General features: G+C 46.7%; 2 protein-coding genes across 2 annotated transcripts; one reads left to right on the top strand and one right to left on the bottom strand.

The window, feature by feature from the left end:
* Positions 1–200: 200 nt before the first annotated feature.
* Hif1an (hypoxia inducible factor 1 subunit alpha inhibitor) lies at positions 201–14,025 on the bottom strand. The gene is made up of 8 exons (XM_075974175.1): positions 13,812–14,025; positions 13,330–13,580; positions 10,779–10,927; positions 8,027–8,172; positions 6,953–7,059; positions 6,531–6,594; positions 6,142–6,252; positions 201–5,382 (listed from the first exon to the last, which is right to left on the bottom strand). Exons 1-8 carry the CDS (start codon positions 13,986–13,988, stop codon positions 5,338–5,340), a joined length of 1,050 nt encoding a protein of 349 aa, XP_075830290.1. The 5' UTR covers positions 13,989–14,025; the 3' UTR covers positions 201–5,337.
* A 2,027-nt stretch (positions 14,026–16,052) lies between these two features.
* Ndufb8 (NADH:ubiquinone oxidoreductase subunit B8) lies at positions 16,053–21,480 on the top strand. The gene is made up of 5 exons (XM_075974177.1): positions 16,053–16,209; positions 16,461–16,587; positions 18,101–18,200; positions 18,970–19,125; positions 21,294–21,480. The coding sequence occupies exons 1-5, from the start codon at positions 16,125–16,127 to the stop codon at positions 21,384–21,386; spliced, it is 561 nt and encodes a 186-aa protein (XP_075830292.1). The 5' UTR covers positions 16,053–16,124; the 3' UTR covers positions 21,387–21,480.
* The last annotated feature ends 169 nt before the right edge of the window (positions 21,481–21,649 follow it).

The following is a 21,649-nucleotide window of genomic DNA, read 5'->3' as shown; positions in this document are numbered from 1 at the left end:
GCCTCAGTTATGCGAGGGACAATTCTCCAGGTGGAACGAGGAGCCATGGTGAGATGCTCAGAGATGACAGCACCTCCCCAGGCCCAGGCTGCTACGAGCAGGAGTCTGGCCAACCAGGCTGAAGAGGAAGCAGAGCTAGGTACCGGGAAGACGAGTCACTGGAAACCTGTCACACACCACCGAAGCAGTAAGTCGCATACTATGAACCACCACAGCCGTTTATTAAGTGCTCGCTGGCACTGTGCTAAAGCTTTACAGACATCATTTCAGTTAATCCAGCAACCCTGAGGTAGATATTTTCAAACCCCCACCCCCACATATTATTATAATAAAGGAAACTGAGACTCAGAGAGGTTAAAGGAATCAACCAAAGTCAAACCCAGCTGGTAAGTAGCAAGCTAGAAATGTGTACTGAAGGTATCAGAGCTCAAAACGCATGCTTTTAAACACTAGACTGTTTCCCCTTGAAAGTTAAAGGACACACATTCCTTCCCCCAAACAAGGCTCTTCGGAGGAGGGAGGGCAGTTTAACTGACTTCTTGAATCAGTCCTTGTACTTACTCTCTTGGCGGAATAGAGTGCCATCCCATGAGAAGCTGACCACTGGGTCCCTTTCTCTTGTTCCCATACCATTCCAGCCCTCCTCATGGGAGGCCTCCACTCCTGACACCAGCCTACTATGCTGCTTCCTTCTAGCAACCTCTGGCACACAGGGGTCTGTCAAACTTGGTGACACTGAACCAAAGACCTGAGAGAAATTAGGAAACATTCAGAAAATGTCCCTCATCCCTGAACTGCTGGACCCTAAGGCACAAGAACACATTCAGATGGAACCACCAAGTTCACTCTTCCAGCCTGGCTCCCAAGCCTGGCCTCTTTCTAGCAGTCTCTCCTCACCAAGTTCTTTGCCTCTCCAGGTCCCTCCCCAATTGTGTCCAAGGCGTCACTACTCACAGGCTATGGGCATTGAGGATACCAGTTTCTGAGCCTTTGCTCCTCCAGAAATGTCCCCAAAGTGCTCAGCTGGGCTTCAATCAGGACCCCCTGGATCTTCCAGCCTGAGACAAGCTGACCAGCATGTAATGACAAAGTAATGGCAAGAGGACAGAGCAGACAAAACACAGACTAACCAGGAACATGTCAACAGAGTTACCTGAGGTCAGAAACTAAGAGGGAACAGGGAGAAGCCTGTGGAGAGGGACCCTAAGCTAAGCTGTCCAGCACTTGTAACCAGAGAGCATCTTCGAGGAAAAGAGCCTTGGTAAAGAGGCCACTAAGAGCCTGGGAAGGAGCAAGCTCAAAGACCCACCTAGAGGTACATTAAGAGGACACCAAGAGCAATTGTGGGGAAACTGGAAAGGCCTGGGCCTCTAGAACCTCTCAGCTACTTCTATCCATCTCCACACCTACCCCATCTAGGCAAAACTGGTCTGAGAGTCACTGCTGGTAGCCCTTGCTAAATTCTGCACCAAGTTTTGAAGGATGAAAGACAACAGAGGTAGGGAACTTAGCAAGGAGTGAGATAGCACCATCCTTGAGAAGTTCACATCATGGAAGCAGACAGAAACCCATCCCAACCCTTGAGGGAGCCTGGGATCTAAGAGATACTCGAATGACAAGGACTTACTTCTTGGTGCAGATTGATATTGTCTTAGGCATTTGAAGGGACAGAATGTTGAGGTAAAATCAGGGACATTGGAAGATCTAAGGTGGATTTTCCATACCTTATTAACAGTTAGCTGGGTCACTGTCACTAGTCTGAGCCAGAACCTCGTTGTCCCCATAGCCACCACTGCACTGATCCAGAGAGGCTTGAAGGGTGAGTGTCTTCCTCTGGGAGCCCAGTGCTGTGCATCCTCTTCCTCACAACAGCGCCCACCTTGCACAGATCTGAGCTCTGCTACTTTCCGGGAGTTTCCTCTGCAATTTCTAGTCGTTCCTGGGGTTTGGTAAAGATCAGGTTTCCTGCCCAACCTGAAGTGCCGGAATGTGACAAACACTTGTCACAGCTGGGAGACCAACAGTGTTGGCTATTAGAGAAACATTGCCCATAACAGTAAGCACATGTCAAACTCCCCTATTGTTATTCTTCGCCCTAGGGCTTGTATTTAGTCCTCACTCATCTATCTTCAACTTTGTTGGTTCCTGCAGGAAAATCTGTTTCTAAAGCCACCTCAAGCTGGGTTGGACTCTTAGTGTGTGAAGGCATGCACACTCCACCCACACTTGTGGGAACTCCAAAAGGGTACTTGGCCCAGAAGATTCTGAGGGTCAGAGACAGGGAGTGTCTCCCCATACTGGGTCGGCCCACTAGTAAGGCTCCTTCCCTCTCCGTCTCCTAACAGATTCAGATTAATGATGGCTCATTCCTAATTGTCAAATTTCTTTTCCTTCATCCTGTGTCTAATCACCAGTGACAGAAACCATTACGCAAATGAGAGCAGACGACTTCCCCCAACTGTTCGCGTTGGTAAAAACCTTGTAATTTAGAGCTCTGATTTGTAGGGAAGCTGGTCTCCCCCAGGCATCCTGGGCATCTGCTCCACTGATGCCCAGGACAGCCCCTCCTCCACCCCACAACTCCAACCCCCCAGCAAATATTTGACTTCACAAAACAGTAGTTTTCACTGAACTGCTGGTATGAAAACAGAGTCTGCAGCGTGGCTGACCCCTAGACAAGCCCAAGTCTCCACCTTCCTTGGCACATCCGACTCCCACGCTGCTGGTTAGAACGGTAAACTCTGTAGCAGCAATGCTTCCTGCGTTCCAAGTAGAATCTGAACCTGAGCAGTCCTAACCTAGATGAGGGAAGGACGTGCATCTCCTCCCCAAAAGGAGGTGACCCAGCAGAAGAGGACCCCAGCGGTCTAGAACTCCTTCAGCTCTGAAGCAGAGGCATGCTGACAGGAGCTATGGGACCTCCACTGAATGGTACACAGTACCCTATCCCCAGCAGAGATAGAACTCACTCCTCTACAGTTGCTTCCAGGCAGCTTCTGGATGTCTCTAGCTAGAGCCCTCACACCCTCTTACCTGAGTCTGCCTGTACACTGCCTAGGAAACAAGACCTGAGGGCAGGTAGAGAACTGAGAGTTTGGAAGAAACGGAGAAGGAGCAGGAGGAGGGACAGGCTTATAGCCAAACAAACTGGGTTTGATCTTGCCTGCCACTCTTCATCTCCTCTTTGAGCTGTGTGAAGCGAGAAGCTACCATGCAGGACTGGGAGGGTCAGAGCTAAAGGCAGCAGCATACACCAGGTGTCTAAGACCAGGAGTGGCTATTACATCATACCAGCATCAAGACCAATCCTGTGACGGTCCCAAAGTTTACCTTCTCTCTCCTTGCCCCCAGTCACCCTAGGTCAGACCTGTATGAGGCACAGTATTCTAAAGGATAAACCAAGAAGACCCAGATTCCCTCCGACACATCCCAACACCTTTGAGGGCAGTGGCAGGACATTCTACTGAGAATGAAGACAATCTGCCACGATGCCAATCTAATCCTGCTTTGCCCGGCTCTCTTGCTGCACTCCTCTTTCCCAAAGGAGATGGAGGCCATGCAGTTTACTGCAGTCACACCGCCCAGCGCTGGCTGTATTTGAAGAGCTATACCTGCGAAGGTACCAGTTCTGCATACCCACATTGCATCAAAACCCCAGAATGGGGTACTAAAGACCCCTCCCCAAAACATGTACACAGGTGCACGCAAGCATCGGCATGCATCTTCTCAGTCCACAGGGTACTGTAAGCTGAGCTTTGGGGCAAAGAGCCACAGCTCAGACCTAGAGGTCAAACTTAAGAGGGTGCAAGTAAAAAAGTGGAAGAGAAGGAAATAAAATTAGATTTCCAACTCATATTTTAGAGAAAAATATGATGGAGCAAGGACTTGAGGTAAGTGGACAAAGGGCCACCACTCTGCCAAACTGCAGGGGCCCCTTCCCTCCGAGCAGATGTGAATGATGGCACTCTGAGGTGTGTAACACTGAGCTGCCCAGCCATGAGCTGCTGCCCTCAGGCGGTCCCACACGTAGCTACCAACAGAAAAGTAAATTCTATCTCCATGCGCTGCCAGTTGTCCTACCCTAGTTATGTGACGTATGTTGGGTCTGGCAGAGGCGCTGGCTCGAAGAGGCAAGAGGACACGTTTGTCCTTGCCCTGAGGTGGATGAAAGGTATTGAGTTAGCTGCCTAAGTCTGATCCCATTTTATCTACTCAGCCAGGAAGCTCAGCAGAAGCAGGGGATGTGGCCTGGACAGGGAAAGACATAGGACCCAGAGGCTCAAGGTGTCAGCTTTAGGTAGGCTGCAGTGAGATCTGATCAAGAAAGGATGGCTAAAATCCGAGTTTGAAAGCTATAGGCTAAATCAGGCAGTATCTGGGGTTCACACTGTACTGTCACATTGGACAAGGTAAGCAGTAGAGAACCTTGGTAAGCAAGAAGATGGCAAGTGTGAACACACACACGTGTGCATATGTGTACACACACATGCAGAGGTTTATACCCCTGGAGCCCAAAGAAGTCAGAGCTAGGAGAACTCCCTCAATACCTAGCGCAGGGGCAAGAGCTGGTACTGAAAGAATAGCTGCGTGTGTCTGTAATTTGGAACATACGCACAATCCTCTATTCCTTGGTTCCCAGGGTTTCCTTCAATGTATGGCTTGAGTTTGTAGTTCTCAACCAGAACCCTATCTAATCTTTTTCTACTAGAAGGCTATCTAGGCTCCCAAAGACAAGCCTTCTCAATGTCCCCATTAGGGACCCAGCAGCTATTGCTATCGGCCTATAGCCTGACTATGCTGCAAAAACTGGCAGAAGGCAGACTGATGAGCACATCCACTCTGGCACCACAACCCAGATGTCACAGGGATACAGGAGCATCTCCTCTCTCAGGCTGAGGCACTGAGGCTTCAGGAGACAGCAGCTGAGAGCCAGAAGTGATATCCTGACCCAGGAAGAGGGAACAAGGAACAGATACATGCATGTGTGTATGTACATATGCATATGCACACATGTACACACACACATACCCTGAGGTTGACAGACTAACACAGACATGATGAAAACCAGAAGCTGGGACTCCACACATTGAATGCAGGACTTTAGGGGAGCAAAGAGGGAAGGTTCTGGTGCTCAAAAGGCAAGGGTGAGAAATCTTTCCAAATGGGAGTGGAGTCAACTACCCTGCCTCGCCCCAACACCTGCCTCCAGGGCCATGGCAAGAGTCCAGTCCATTAAGTGCAGCGTGCAATACTAGTGCTTGGAGTGTCTTGTCCTCATCAACGAAGCATGTGGACGAGAGAGCAGTCACCTGGCAGGAGGCCTGGACCTCTGGCAGGTTAGTTGTAACGGCCTTTAATCATGGTGTTCAACAAAGGCCCCACCTGTAAAGAGAGAGGAGGAGCCCATCAGATCTGCCTGTCTCCTGATCCTGGAGACATTCAATATTCAGCCATGGACAAGGATAAGTGATCACTGAACCTTGTAAATGTTCTAATCAAGTTTCCTGAATGTCAACTTAGTATTCTAGGGCATGACCTTTTGGCGGTCCAGTTTATTTTTCCTTCCTTTTTACGATTCCCTGTGTATCTACAAGCATCACCCATCAGACAGAAGATGATCTGAGGAGTCAATAAGCCCCACACACTTGAAAGTGTTTCTACATGTTTCTTCAATGTGCCTCAAGAATTTTAAATGCTTCTCTATTCTAACAAAAGGTCACCTGCAGTTAGTCTTGGTGCTCTCAACCCCACAGGCATCTCTGATGCTGAGGCTAACCACAGGAAGGAGGTAAGGCAACTAAAATTCAAACCTCCTTCTTTCACCCCTTTGGGACCAGTGACACACCTGGGTGAGAAGCAGGACTAACACTACCTAGAGCAGCCCTGGCCCAGCTGGGAGAGCATGAGGAGAAGCTTTATTACACACTTCCTATTCCAGAAGAATCCTCTCAGGGGTCCCCAGATGGCACAGATGCCCCGAGGCAGACATTACTACTAGCATGGAACGGATTATAATAGATCCGCCAGTCAAGCCCAGTTCTCATCAGAAAACAAGATTTCCTAAATATACAAATAAAGTCTATAGAGAGGACAGTAGCTGCTGAAACAAGAGGAGCTGCAGAGAATGTCACCAACCCTTACCTCTTGTGGATTCCCCAAGGCTTCTCCAAGCATCTTCTCAATATTTCTCATGATGGCTACTTTCTGGTGAGCTTTGAGAGGGTACTCAATTCTCTTAGGGGTAGGAGCCCCCTACAAAGGAAGCAGTAGCTCAGGAAATACCTTTAACACAGGCTTTCAGCTCTAGCTGCATATTCCCTTCTAAAACACACTTTAATTGTATTCTTTTCCATCTCCCTGAGTCACTTCCAGGGATAATCGATAACCCCATCCCAGCCAAAACCACTTATGCCTCCTTCACTCCAGCCCTGTTCCATATGGACACATGTACAAATAAAATAAAAATGTATGTGTGTGTGTGTAAACATATATATAAACAACCACAAAAACAAAACTCCACCAATATTCACCTTGTACCAGAAGTTCACAGTGATGGTAATTCCCCCATTTAGTAATGACTCTATGTGGTGCCACCTATTAAAAAGAAAAGAGAGAAGGGGGAGGGCTCTGTTTACTCTCCAGAGACGAGGATGAAAAACTAGTATAGTCCAGCTAAGGAAACAGTGAAGACAGGAGTTGAAGCTCATCCTGTAAAACACACAGTGGGCTAGAGGCTGTGGTGTTGAGTCTCCAAGTACTGAAGAGGTAGATACAGGAATACAGATCTCTTCTTGAGAGACAGAGCTGTCCTCTATGCTTAGTATGCTCATGTCTGGACATGCTCATCTTCCTGTAGGTTAACCCTGCCGCAACTCAGAAGGGACACAGATAAAGCTTTCTGGGAACAGGAAAGAAAGCATTCCGAACAGGCCCCCATCCCTAGCCTCCTCACCAGTACATTGGGATGTAAAGAACATCACCAGGGCCAACCACTGTTTCATAACCAACCACATTTCGGAAATTGGGAAAACTTTCGTAGTCAGGATTGTCAAAGTCCACCTAAGGGTCAAGAAAAAGAAAAAAGATCAGTACAGTGATTGCTTGCTGTGGCAGCTTTTAAAAAAAGAGAGAAAGAGAAAGAGAGACTTAAAAATGATTTCAGAGTTTGTATCCAGAAGATACAATGGATGTGAACTGTTCCCGCTCAGAGAACAACTTAAGGAAGTCCATGCTCATTTGTTACACAATAAATACTTCTAGACTTCAGTGCCCCCGAGCTTTGAAGAACTCCTCAAAAGCCCAAAGATACGAGGAATTAGGATTCATCCATCACCCAAACCTTTCCCAGCGTTTTCTCCCAAAGTCTAACTAGAAGACTCCTACATGAAGTAGCAAGGCATCTTTCTCCTCAAGAAGAGGATGTCGGAAGCTGGAGAGATGGCTCAGCAGTTAAGAGTACTTGTTGCTTTTGCAGAGGACCCAGGTTTGATTGCCAGCACCTACATGGTGGCCTCACAGCCATCTGTAACTCCAGTTCCAGGGGATCCAACGTCCTCTTTTGACCTCCACAGGCACCAGGCATGCACATGGTGCATATATATGCATGCAGGCAAAACACTCATACACAGAAAATATTTTATTTACCTATCTCCCTATCAAAAAGAAGTAGCATACATGATAAAAGAAAACAATTATTAATGTCAGTGGAGGCAGTCATATTTTAATGAAACTGAGTCAAAAAAGAATCAAGCTAAGTAATCTGAGTCTACCAACATTAACGATGGAGCTTGTTCCCCAAAAATTAGCTCTGTTTATACTTACAAATATCTGGGGTTCATCACCGGAGCCTGGAACATGTAGGCTACACTGTGACATTATTCTCTGAACTTGTTTGTAAGGCAAGACCAGCCAATAATGCAGACCTGACAAACCCCCAAAGGGAAGGGCAACCGTATTCCAGCCTCTGATCTCAAAGGCATTCTTAGAATCTGGAGTTCGGCACCCTCTTCAGATCATATAAGCTCACCTGGCTCTGCCTGTCACAAGGATGGTGGACAGGGTATGGATAGAGGCACTCAAACTGATCTGGAGGAAATAAGATGCATCGCTTATGGCCTTTTATCTGGGCAAAGAAGTTCTGTTGCTCATCATAGTGAGCAGGAGTCACATTTCCTGTAAGAAAAGACATCTTCTTAGCTGAGACAGCACAGGTGAAATGCAGGCAGAGCCTCGTGCTGGGATGAAGTCTAGCTGTCCCCTCAGCTAAAAGTTAAATTAAATCTGAAACAGGATCAGGACATTACAATTACAACTCTTAGTAAATCAGGTGTTAGATTTTCTGAGCAGCAAACTCTAGCAAGCACCACTGTACGGTAGGCATCAGCTAGCAGACGGTCCTCAGTGTTGGCTGATGCCCTTACTGGCAGCAGAGCTCATTAAACAAGCCTGGCAGGCAACAAGCTTGCACTCTTCCTGACTATGGCAAGAATCCAAGGGCAGCAGAACAATGAGAAACGGCTGACATGACCGGTGCACCAGTGCACTCGATCTCTGAGCTGCTACCTAGTCGCTCTGGGTGCTAGGAGCATGCCCTTGCTTCAGGGAGCTCTTCTGGAGCCCAAAGATTCTCAACTGCTGTTTTCACTTCACCAACACCTACGGGATGCAGCATCGCTCAGAGCAACACTGGGGCTCACTGAGGCTGCTGACTCCTGATGAGAGAAAGATTACTAAACTACTGAAGAAAGAGTTGTAGAATTTAAGAGACTGCTTAGAACGTCACCTTGGTAAGGCCTTGGAGTGCAGGCCTGTAATTCCCGCTACTTAAGAGTCTTAAGCAGGGATATCATAATTTCAAGGCCAGCACGGACAATTTAGTGAGACTCTGATTCAACATGAAAATGTTTTTAAAATGGCCGGGACAGCTCAGTGGTACAGCACTTGCCCAGCAAGCACAGGCCTACGTCCAACGCAGGAACCACACGTTTAAATGTGTACACACACGTACATATATTGCTACCTTGAATTAGTTCTGTCCTAATGCACATTCCATCTATTCCTGTATAACTGGGTCACATCTGTATACTTGTATAATCTCTGAGTTTAGAGAACATTCCCAGATGGACATGGTGGTACACACCAAGGAGGCTGGGCAGACTGTGGCTGTGAGCTACCCTGAGCTACACAGTAAGTTCACAGTACACCTGGGTATGTAACCTGACACAAACATCCTGGAGGACAGCCAAGTAAGCCAAAGCAGCTGTCTCCCACTGCTGACAGTCCACCTATGTCCTCAAACAAAAGCCTCGCATCTCTACCAGAGGCATCCACTTCCCTGCACCTGGCCCCAGGAAAGGAAAGCAATGAGATTAGCCCAGTATCAAGGAAACCAGAACTGTATTCCTTCTGCAAAGCCAAAACTTGGTTTTAAAGAAGCAGATAAGTGTCAATTCATCAGCTGCATGTGGGGAACCTGGTTACCATGTTAGCAGCCATCCAAACCTGAGGAAGGAAGACCGAGGGGCTCATTTTAGGTCAATGATATCAAATAGTTATTCTGCTTCTTTGTTCAACGAAGTTCACCCACCACTTATGACACAGCTGTTGATGGTGCTGGAAATGAATAATAACCCTGCCCTGAAAGCAGGGTTCCTTCTCCTGAACAGCACTTAGACACTTCTTTCTACTGAAAACAAAAAACAAGGGGGCTAGAGAGGTAGCTCAGCGGTTTGGAACACTTGTTGCTTTGGCAGAGGTCCAGGGTTCGATTTCCAGCACCCACGTGATGGCCTGCAACCATCCTCACTTCAGTTCAAGGGGACCCATTGCCCCCTTCTGATGTCCACCTGCACCAGGTACACAAATGGTATACATACATGCACACACATGCATGTAAGCAAAGCATTCATACACATAAAATTAAAAATTTAAAAACCATTAAAAAACTCAGAACACATTTAGTTATGTGCATATAAAATTCCCCATGAAGTATACCATGACGTGCCTCTAGGGAGGAAACCTGAGAAACTGGGAATAAAGGAAAAGAGAGACTGATGGCAAAAACCTATTTATAGTCTTCCAACTTTGAACCCATAAAAGTGTATTTAAGAGATAAGGTTTTACCATATTAGAAAAGTTTCTGCCAGGCATGGTGGCACATGTCTTTAATCCCAGAGTTCAGGAGGCAAAAGTAGGTGAATCTCTGTGAGCTGGAGACCAGCCTGGTCTACAGAGTGAGTTCCAGGACAGCCAGAGCTACACAGTGAGACCCCGTCTTTAAAAAAAAAATAAGTTTCCATTTTTACAGGAAAAAAAAAATCTCTTCATTATACTGTAGAGCAATGGAACACAGTGACATTTCAAGGAGGCCTCACTAGCCTAGTGTCTGTGCTCACACAGCAACTAAGAAAATAAATTTTTTTTCCTAGACAGGGTTTCTCTGTGTAACAGTCCTGGCAGTCCTGGCTGTCCTGGAACTCGCTGTGTAGACCAGGCTAGCCAGAACTCACAGAGATCTGCCTGCCTCTGCTTCCAAGTGTTGGGGTTCAAGGCATTTGCCAAAACCACCTGGCGAGAAAGGAAAAGAACTTACTTAAGATTGTGTGACACTACCCAAGAGACTTAAAATTATCTCATTCAATCATGGTAGCTATTTATAAGACCTTGTTCCTCAGCAGATGAAAAAGTTCAGTGACATGTTCCCGTCATGGAGCTAGTAAGTGGAGGGTGGGCACTCACACCTGCACCATGTGACACCATGCTTTCAGAAGCACTCTTACCTTCCATGCCAATGAGCAGCAGGTTAGAGGTCAGCTGCCCCCAGCCACGCTTCCCCTGTTGCTTATTAATCCAGTTCCAGTTAAAACCCAAGAAGTCCATAACGATCTTCCTCCCCACAGTGTCATTGAGCGTTTGCTGCAGATACAACCTACATTCCCCAAGGAAAGAAATTCCATCAGTCCATGAGCTCGATCCCTAGTATGACCCCCACGTCTGGGAACCCAGTCTGTCACTAGCATTCTCAAAAGAGAACAGCTGCAGTCATGCAGGACTTTAATGCGGATTCACAGACAGGAATTCTTTCTTCCTGTTTGAGCTCTGCTCCACAACAAGTTCTTTAGAGTTGAGAGTCTTAAAACCTGGGCCACAGTACAGATTCATTTAAGAATGTGCACACAGGGAAAGTCACACGATTTAGCTTCCTGGAAGCCCATCCACACAGTCCATGATGAATCGGCCTTCCTCCAGACTCTCCTTGATGGTCACTGTGGCTGATCCCAACTCACCAGGCCTTCCTTGTGGAAAGTTAACTCTTGGTGTCCACTTATTGGTGCCCACAGTCTTATTTAACTTGCTTTGACCAATGAAATGTCCACAGAGGAACTTGTGTTGCTTGCAAGTATAATTTAAGAAACACTCCACGCTACCCTGCTTTCCCCTTTGTTACATCCAACTGCAAAATTTCAGATTGCAACTACTGGGACAATTTGTGTCCAAGACTCAAGGAGATGATGTGACCCTTGACAAACATGTCTGAGAGTGAGAAATAAGGACTTCACTGCCTTAAATCCTACCTAACAATTAAGGTGAAATTCATTAGAAATTTCAGGAACTTGGAAAAGCTAGCTACAAGGAACCTTCAAGACTCTCTCACAATAACAGAGCCTGGCCTTTAATTCCTTATTTTTCTGCCTCCACCTCCTGAGTGCTGTGATTATTACATGGACCACCATGCCTGGCTATAACACACATACCTACAAAACAGAAAGAGCTAAAGAGCTAGAGACACTCCCAAAAATAAATATAAACAACATTCCTATTACAATTTAATAATAAAAGCTCAAATATCTCCCAGCATACATGTGGAGGTCAGAGGACACTTTGTGGGACTTAGTTCTCGTCTTCCACCATGCCGGTCTTGGGAATAAACTCAAGCTGACAGACAGGCTTGGAAGCAAGCACCTTTACTCACTGGCCCAGACATTTAAAAACCTACTCACTAAGGTACATACTGCTGACAGGAAGTCAGGAAAGAACCAAGACAGGGGACTCCAGAGAACTCCAGACAGGGCCAAATGTAGGACAGTCGTGCACTAGCAAGTACTCCACAAAAGAAATTCTCCAGGGACAATTTTACAGCGTGGGACTGACTGGAAGCTACGTAACTGGGCTGTCCTCAGAAGTGAAAATAAAAACAAAGAGGAAGAAAGAAGCACTCCAAGTGATGATCTGATCGATCCTCCCAATGCTAAAAAAGATCTTGATACCCCTTAACCCCAATCCATACCATACACTGGACTGTTCAGCACGAACTGTCTCCAGACAGTATTCTAGAACCGAGACTGCAAACTGTCAATTTCAGGCGAAATCTAACAAAAAATTATTGTTTCTCTCTCTCTCTCTCTAAATGTGTGTGTGTGTGTGTGTGTGTTAAAAGTCAGAAGTGGGGCAGGAGAGATGGCTCAATGGTTCAGAACACTGAGTTCAATTCCCAGCATCCACATGGTGGCTCACACCCATGTCTAATAGGACCTGATACTCTCTTCTGGCTGCAGGTATACAGGCAGAGCACTCATACATAAAATATAAATAAACAAAGTTAAAAAAAAAAGTCAGAAGGGGCTGGAGACATGGCTCAGCAGGTAAGAGCTCCTGCAGAGAGGTCTGGGGTTCAGTTCCCAGAACCCTCATGACAGTTAACAATTGTCTGTTATTCCATTTGCAGAGAATAGGGTACCTTCTTCTGGCCTCCATGGGTACTGAATATACACAGGGCACAGGACATACATATATGCAAACACCCATACACGCCTTTAATCCCAGCAGTCAAGGCAGAGGCAGAAGAATCTTGGTGAGTGTGAGGTCAGTCTGGTGTGTATGGCAAGTTCCAGGCCAGCCAGAGAGAGAGAGTGAGAGCCTGCCCGACCCCCCAAAACTAAACCAAAACCCCAAACAACTAAAAACAAAGACCCATACAATGACTTCTTATTTCCAACAGGACATATACACCTTCATTCAGCCTTTTAAAACTTTCTGCCTAGACAAAGTCAAGCCTTTCTTTCATCCGATTGACGCTGCAACTGTCACTCTCACTACCTAAGATAGGAAATTAGATTCACAGTTCAAGACTAACGCTATTCTCATTCCTCAAGCTTCTAGAAAGAACCATCAAAAACTCAAGGCCCTTACAGTATAGTAAAGAGGGATATTCATTCGTTAGTAATGGAACACAGACGTTGGCGATACCAATCTCTTCTTACCCAATTCCACCACACCTTCAAACCAGTACAGGAAAGTGGATGCCCTAATTCTACCGACTGGGCAACTTACCGCTCTTCTCCTCCCCGCTGCTGTATGTCCTGGAGTTTCTCAACGAACTCGTGGAATTTAATTTCCTCCCTGTTGGACCTTGGCTTAAAGTTCTGGAAATTAGCCATCTTCTTTTCATCATAGTATAAGAATTTATGGGTGCTGGCGCTGTACACAGAGAAATCCCCGTTGCCTATATTCTCTTGCAGGTAGTCTAGGTCCCACTTCAGAGCGGGATACACAAGGTTTGTGTCGGTCAGCACCACAGGCTCCTAAGTAAAAACACCAGAAAAAGATCAACCAAGTGATACCAAGGAGCTAATCATTTCTTTTCGACGATATTTGTACTTGTCAAATTCCCAACAATTTCTCCTGTCGAGCACTCCTGACACACCATCTCTCTTTCCCGCCCCAAGTCTCAGTCCACAACCCGGCCAGTTTCCCAGCGCACCCCCTAACTGGGTCCCTTCCTCCACCCCTTCAGCAGCAGCCCCGCCCCCCACCTCATTTTCGATGAGCTCTTCCGCCCGAGGGTCACTCTGACTCAGACGCGGGATAGGCCGGGTAGGAAAGCTGTAACTTCGCAGTTGGGACTCATTCCAGGCGAGGCCCGGAGCTCCCGCCTCTTCCCGGGGCTCTCCAGAGCCAGAGGCCGCATCTTCGGCCGTCGTCGCCGCCATCTCTGCTCTAGGGACGGCCCCGCCGGAAGCGGAAGTTCCACCTCTTCCGGAAGCACCCACAGCGTACACCACTAGAGATGAACTGCAAGAGAAACCGGTCCAGACCCTTTAAGAAGGTGGGGCCCTAGGTTGAAGGAGCGCTCCCTAATGGTGACCTGCAGCACTACAGCCTAGGCTCCACTCTGCCGCCCTCCTCAGTCCTTCAGAAAAGGAACTAACAAATAATTAACAAAATATTAAAAATAGTACAAAATATCGCTGCCTGGGCATGCTCAAGCTTACAGAGGCAAATATAATTACGCTTTAAACTTTGTTCTCATGAGTGCCAAGAGAAGCCAATGTTAGGCCCACTTAAGGAATCACTAGAAAAATCAATTTTCATATAGATCTTGGGTAGAGCCATCCTGGAAGCTTAGGCATATGATAAATGGCAAGCTGAATTCATTCAGGATCAAGGGAAGACCAAGGGCTTACAGTTTCAGCTACTCCAGAGGCTGCAGCAGGAAAGAAGATTGCTTGAATTCAAGAGTTCAGAACCAGTCTGGACAACAAGGCAAGTCACCATCTCTTTTAAAAAAAAAGAAAGAAAGAAAAAAAAAGTAAAATCAAATCAAATCAATGGAAGAATTCTTTTGTTTAATACCACCTGAGTTTTCTGAATCTGTAACCATCTCTCCTACTTAAATCTATCCTTGCAATGAGACCAATGTGACGGAGATCCTTCCCAGTAAGCCACCACCTCATGGAGCTACACAGATTATTAGAAATGGGTTAATCGAGATGTGAGAATTAGCCAGTAAGAGGCTAGAGCTAATGGGCCAGGCAGTGTTTAAAAGAATACAATTTGTGTGTTGTTATTTCTGGTATAAAGCTAGCCCTGCGGGAGCTGGGTGGAACACAGCCCGCAACTCCTCACTACAACTTAGCTTTAAAAATGAAATATTAACACATACTACACTGTATTCACATTATGTGAGAGAAGATAGACACAAAAGCCACATATTGTATGATTGCATTTCCATAAATATACAGATTAGGCAAAAGCATAGAAACAAAAAATAGGTTAGTTGCCAATGTGTGGCAGTAGAGGAAATAAGCTAACAGGTATGAGATTTTTCTGGGGGAGCGACAAAACGTTGTAGAATTGAACAGAAGAGATGGTTGCACACCTTTGTGATATGCATTAAAAGTTGTCACACACCTTTGTGTTTGAGACAGAGTATAGTGTTGCCCAGATTGGCCTTCAGTTCATTATGGAGCTCAGGCTAGGTTTGAACTCCTGACTGTTCTGCCTTTACTTCTCAAGTGGTAATATTGCCAAAGTCTTATACCATCAGGTGAGGCTTGTTGTGGTTTTTGCTTGTTTGGTTTTTTTTTTTTCTTTTGAGACAGGGTTTCTCTGTAGCTTTGGGGCCTGTCCTGGAACTAGCTCTTGTAGACCATCCTGGCCTCAAACTCACAGAGATCCGCCTGCCTCTGCCTCCCAAGTGCTGGGATTAAAGGCATGCACCACCTTCGCTGGGCACTTGTGTTCTTTAGAAGAATACTTTGTCTCTCTTGGGACTTGAAGGGGAGTGGGAGAGCCAGAGGGAAGTAGGAGGAGGGGAGGAAGTGGAAATTTTGATTGGTATTATTTATAAAGTAATAAAAAAATCTGCTGGAAAAAAAAGAAAAAATTAGATACTTTATGGGGCTGGAGAGATGTCTTAGAGGTTAACCGATTTGGAGGCTCAAACAAAATTAAGAACTAAATTTGAAAAACGACTACGTGTGATAATGACCTGTGATGACAGAAGGCGAAACGTCAGTCAGGGGAGTGGTGGGAGGCAAGCAATTTGAGGAAAGAGTATCTGATTTTATTTTGGTCAGTTGTCGGAGATGTTCCGTGGGATGTCTGAAACGACATCAATCACCTGAAGGCGAAAAGAAACACCATGACTTGAAATACCAAAGAAGAAATAGCTTTGATTCCTCTCCTTGCCATCCGCTCCCCGCCCAGGCAGAACCAGCGTTTTTAAAGCCGCTCAGCTTGACCCTGGAGACCTCTGCGCCGGTTTCAGAGGTCGCGTTTGGCCCCGCTCAGCCACCGTGACTCGCCTTTGCGCATGTGCAGGGTGAACGGCAGAGAAGGTGAAGATGGCGGCGCCCAGGGCTGCAGCTCTGGGAGTCCGGTGGCTGCAAAGGGCAACCCGCGGCATGGTACCACTGGGGTCATGGAGAGGTCCGCAAGAACGCTCGAGACGCTGGTGTGGGAAGGGGGTGCCTGATGTTTGCTGTCCCGGGAGGGGGCATCCTTGGGACGGTGGCGGTGGTGTGCCGGCCGGGGGGCAGGTGAATTAGTGTGTCCAGGAGAGGTGATCCGGAGGGTTGCGGTCGTCCGGCAGAGTGCGGAGCTCCGACCTCTGCAGTCATTGCGGCCTTCTGGGTGGCTAGAGCACCGTGTCCCTCTGACACGCATCCCTCTGCGTTCAGCCTTCCATATGACCAAGGACATGCTGCCGGGGCGGTATCCTAGGACCCCAGAGGAACGCGCCGCGGCCGCCAAGAAGTATAATATGCGCGTGGAAGACTACGAGCCGTACCCGGATGATGGCATGGGGTGAGGTAGAGGGAGGTCTACTCGCTTTAGGGACAGTGATGGGTGAAGACCTTTGGATTGGGTGGTGCGACTCTGACGTTTTCTCTTGAACCTGCTTGTGACCCCGTCAGAGTCATGGGCGTGGGTGCTTTCCTTGGTGGGGGAAGGTGGGAGTGGGTGAGTGAGCAGCTGCAGCCGAGAGGACTGCAATTTTTTCCTTGGCCCAGACTGCTTCCTCAAATGAGAAAGCCGAGGTTTTAATACCTCCCTCGAGGACTCCAGAATAGCAGAATTCTTCCTGGGCTCCATCCAGAGCACTGGGTTTCATTTAGATTGCACATCTGCTGGGCTCAGGTGCTGTCAGCTAGGCACGTGATCAGGCTGAAGCTGTACTCCTGTCACAAGAACCTTATCCTGGATGGTGTACTCTGTGTTTGTATATGTCTCATCAAAAATGTGTGTACCCTCCCCCCCCCCTTTTGACGTTAGAGATGTGAAAATCGCATCAACTGTTAAGCAAATTAAACGTCAGCCTTCATTCTCCAGTTGGTGTTAGTCTCTTCTGCCCGTGTTCATGTAGCGTGGTTAATTATGTATAGTGGTTAAACATCACCACTATACATAATTAGAATTTCTATACAAAATTAGAACTTCTTCTTTTAGCACCTCTTGTTTTTGTTTCCCTATCAGTTTCTTTGACATGTGCCCAGTTACCATCATTTCTTTCTTTCTTTCTTTCTTTCTTTCTTTCTTTCTTTCTTTCTTCTTCTTCTTCTTCTTCTTCTCTCTCCTTTTTTAAAACTGTGTTGTGGACAGGAACAGCCTGACTAGTAGTCTGTGAACATGGATTTATAGAACCCAGCTAAACAAGACCGCCTATGAGGCTTTTGAAGCATGAGGCCGTATATCAACTTGTGATTAAGAAACATAGTAGTAGTAGGCGGTGGTGGCGCACACCTTTAATCCCAGCACTCGGGAGGCAGAGGCAGGCGGATCTCTGTGAGTTTGAGGCCAGCCTGGTCTACAAGAACTAGTTCCAGGACAGGCTCCAAATCTACAGAGAAATCAAGTCAAAAAAATAAAAAATAAAAAAAAGAAGAAAAAGAAGAAGAAAAGAAAAAAGAAACACAATAACTATGAAGAAAAAAAGGCTTTTCTAATGCATACCCTTTTTAGTTTTTATTCCAACAAATGTGGATGACTTTGTATTTAGAGCCCGTCTGATGAAGGAATGGAATAATTGATTGCTAAAATTCTCTTTTAATCCTAATTATAGAGTTGTGTGGCTTTTCTCTGTAAAAGAGAATAAGGCCATGTCGTTTCAGAGTTTAACATAACCTCTAATTGTAGCTTGGACCTTTTTTTGTTCTTTTATTAGTACTAGAACTTGATATCTTGAGTTGGGGTGTGTTCTTCTATCCTTAAGTGAAGTAGTTATAGCCATTGCTTTGTTTCTGATCTTTGAGATGAGGGCTCTGAATTGTCAGTGACTGCTCACAGCCCTTTCCAGAAGTTCTTGCTGTCTGTCCCTCAGGTATGGCGACTACCCGAAGCTCCCTGACCGCTCACAGCAGGAGAGGGATCCATGGTATGAATGGGACCACCCAGACCTGCGGTTGAACTGGGGCGAAACGGTGAGAAAACCATTGCCCATTTCGCTTTCTCTCCATGTCCTTAGGTTTGCCAGGACTCTCTTTAGTTTATGTAGTACTTTTTTTGCTAAGCTTTTCTGCTCAAGGAAGCAACATCTGGGGATGTGAGACCCGAAGTTCTACGTATGGCATGTGGGATGGAACAGACAGGAAATCCCAGAGTCCTGTGTACTGTGAACATTGCACATGCCGTGCTCGAGCCACCTTTGATGAAGCCAGCATTCATCTTTGCTGGCTCTGTGTCTTGGACCTGCCTCTCAGAATATTGCTTCCAGGAAGTGGAATGGTTCTGTTAAGCCTTGTGATGGGCTCTGGCCGTTTTAGATTGCCTGCTGTCTTAGTTAGGGTTTCTATTGCTATGATGAAACACCATAACCAAAAAGCAACCTGGGAAGGAAAAGGTTCATTTGGCTTATACTTCCTCAGCACTGTTCATTATCAAAGTAAGTCAGGAACTGATGCAGAGGCCTTGGAGGGGTGCTGCTTACTGACTTGCTCCCCATGACTTCCTCGGCCTGCTTTCTCACAGAACCCAGGACCACCAGCCCAGGGATGGAACCACCTACAATGGGCTGGGTCCTCCTCCATCAGTTACTAATTAATTCCATCTAGATCTTATGGAAGCATTGTTTCATATGAGATTCCCATCTTTTAGATAACTCTGGGTTGTGTCAAGTTGACATGAGACTAGCCAGCACACCTGTCTTGCAGGAAGAGTAGTTTGTGATGGTTCAATGCCTTTCTGCCACAGATCCACTGGGACCTAGACATGTATATCAGGAATCGTGTGGACACATCCCCTACACCTGTTTCTTGGGATGTCATGTGTAAACATCTCTTCGGCTTCGTGGCCTTCATGGTTTTCATGTTCTGGGTTGGGGAGACTTTCCCTTCCTACCAGCCTGTGGTGAGTATTTTATGAATTCTCCAAAACACACTTGCTTTTCCTCCTTTGCTGAGGGCATGAAGTCTCTGGAGTAAGAAACGAGCCGATACCGAGTTTGGCTTCCTCGAGGATAAGAAATTGGAAGATGAAGGGCAGCAGCCCCTCCAGGCAGCAAAGCACTGCTCTCCCTCCGCTCGCCGTGGACCAGTCGAATTGAAAGACGTACGTTAGCACTAAATAGTGGATGAGAAAATGGAAGCTAATCTTCAGAATTCCATTTGACAATGGGAGTTATCCTTATATTTTAGTGAACGGCCTTTCAAGGCCGAGTCAAAGACTCTAGAGTTGAAGCCTTATCCTGTCTTGGACACATGAAGGGCACTTTCTGCAGGCTACTAGAAATAGTTGTCAATGGTCAGCATAGACAGTTATGTCTCAAAGAATTCAATGGACATAGAGAATATACCTTCCAGCTTAAAAGAAGTTTTAAGAAATTTTAGCTAAATGACATGATGAGCACCATTTGAACACGTATGTGAGAGCCTGGCATGGTTTGTCTGTGTATGCCTATAGTAGATGCACAGAGTGGGATGAGATGCTGCGAGGGAGTAGGATTAAAACTGGAGGCTGAAAACAAAGCACAACAACAACAAAAATGGGATTTGGGTGGTGGGGAAGTCAGAGAAACCATGAGGGGTAAGCGAGAGCAGTCGGAGGAGGAAGGATGGTGAGTTAGTTGTTATATAGAAACAGGGCCAATGAAATGGCACATGGGTAAAGGCACCAGGCTCCAAGCCTATTGACCTGAGTTCAATCCCTGGGACCCACATAGTAAAAGAGAGAGAATTAACTCCTGTGAGTTGCCCTCTGACTTCTGTGTGAGTGCCATGGCAAGAGTGTACCCACATACCTACATATTAAATAATTAAATGTAATTTGAAATATTCAAAAATTTAAACCAGCCATTAAAAAAAGAAATAGTTCCTAAATCACCTGCTGTATGGGTTCCCTAGTGAACTACAATACATTCGTATTCCCCCGGCCTGGTTCTTGGAAGCTCTAATTCTTTGGCTTCACAATAGGGTTCTAGAATCAACATTTTCAACAATCTTTAGGTAATTATAAAATGCATTTAGAATTGAAGATCACTATGCTAAAAACACTGTGAGGTGAATTGATTAGTTCCATTGGGCAGCTTTTATTGCATAGCTGAGGATTTGAACTTGATGACATAGTGGTGTATTAACTGAACAAATATCTATGCAACCTCTGCTATGTACTGGATGTAGACTGTGCCAGGAGCTGGGGTGCAGGGATGTCTTGGGCCGCCTCCAGTACCAGGGAGCTGCTTTTAGGTTTTGACTGGAAGACTGACATGATGAGGGCTGGGTTCTTAGGAAGACTAACCTGGGAGTAGTCTCCAGGGTATGTTGGAAAGAGAGACACAGGCAGGGAAGCTGCCGTGTGTGCAGTCGGCCGCCCGGTGCTACCTCCACAGAGATAATGTCCTGAAGGTAGCTGGGATGGCTGTGCGCACTGACACGAGCCTTCTTGCCGAGCCCCAGGGACTCCTTGCTGGAGAGCATGTGGGGCTGTGGTGAGCACTAACTTCACTTCAGGAGAGCGCGGAACAGCGTGGCTCTTCCATTTTTCAGTTCTGTAAGCACGTCACCCTTTTCTCCTCCCTTTGAGCTGTGTTCTCTGGCAGCTGTTTGTTGGTAAAGCCAGCAGCTCCTAAAGCATGTCCCAGCCGTGCCTCCTCTGCGCTTTCCCCCACCGCTGCTCCTGCACGCCTCATTTGCTAGGCCACTTTAGTGGTGGAACCATTAGAGGCTGAGTGACTTAAAGGAGATTGAGTCTGTCTCAACCCCGAGAGAGAATAGGATGGATGGATGCGTCCTCTCATTTGGAAAGCATTGGCTCGGACTCCCCCCCCCTCCTTCCCACCTCTTACTTGCAGGGCAGGCACCACTTCTCTTACAGTTTAGGCTCTTTCTCTGCTGTGGGTTGAGCAGGGACAGGGAGCATTGCTTCTGCCATTTTAGCTCAGCTGGATCTGACCAGAGGCTACTGTTATACCCATTTGCTTGGCATGATCATTAACTAGAGTGGGATGTAGTCAGGTATTAGCTGGCTGGCTGTTGTTCTTGCTGACCTGTGTGGTTTTTGGTTTTTGTTTTCTTCCTTAGGGGCCGAAGCAATACCCTTACAATAATCTGTACCTGGAAAAAGGCGGTGATCCTGCTAAAGAACCTGAGCCGGTGGTTCACTATGAGATCTGAGGAGGCTTCATGGGCTTTCGTGCCCTCTGACTAGGACTCCCTCATTCCTAGAGGTTTAACCTTAATGAGATCCCTAATAAAACTCAGTACCGTGGTCCCTGTGCCTCATTTCCCCAGGAACAGTCACTGCTGTCGGAGCCTCCCCTGTGCTGCTGGCCTGCTCTGAACTTGGAAGGTTGGGAAATAAGCATAAGAAGACATTAGTTCATTCCACTGGGGCTCTGAGGGTGGGTGAGAACGGCAGGCTGCACAGCAGGTAGCAA

This window comes from Microtus pennsylvanicus, chromosome 5 (assembly GCF_037038515.1).
Source record: "Microtus pennsylvanicus isolate mMicPen1 chromosome 5, mMicPen1.hap1, whole genome shotgun sequence".
NCBI lineage: Eukaryota > Metazoa > Chordata > Mammalia > Rodentia > Cricetidae > Microtus > Microtus pennsylvanicus.
The sequence above is the reverse complement of the archived record's forward strand: the minus strand, read 5'-3'. Positions and strand labels throughout refer to the sequence as shown.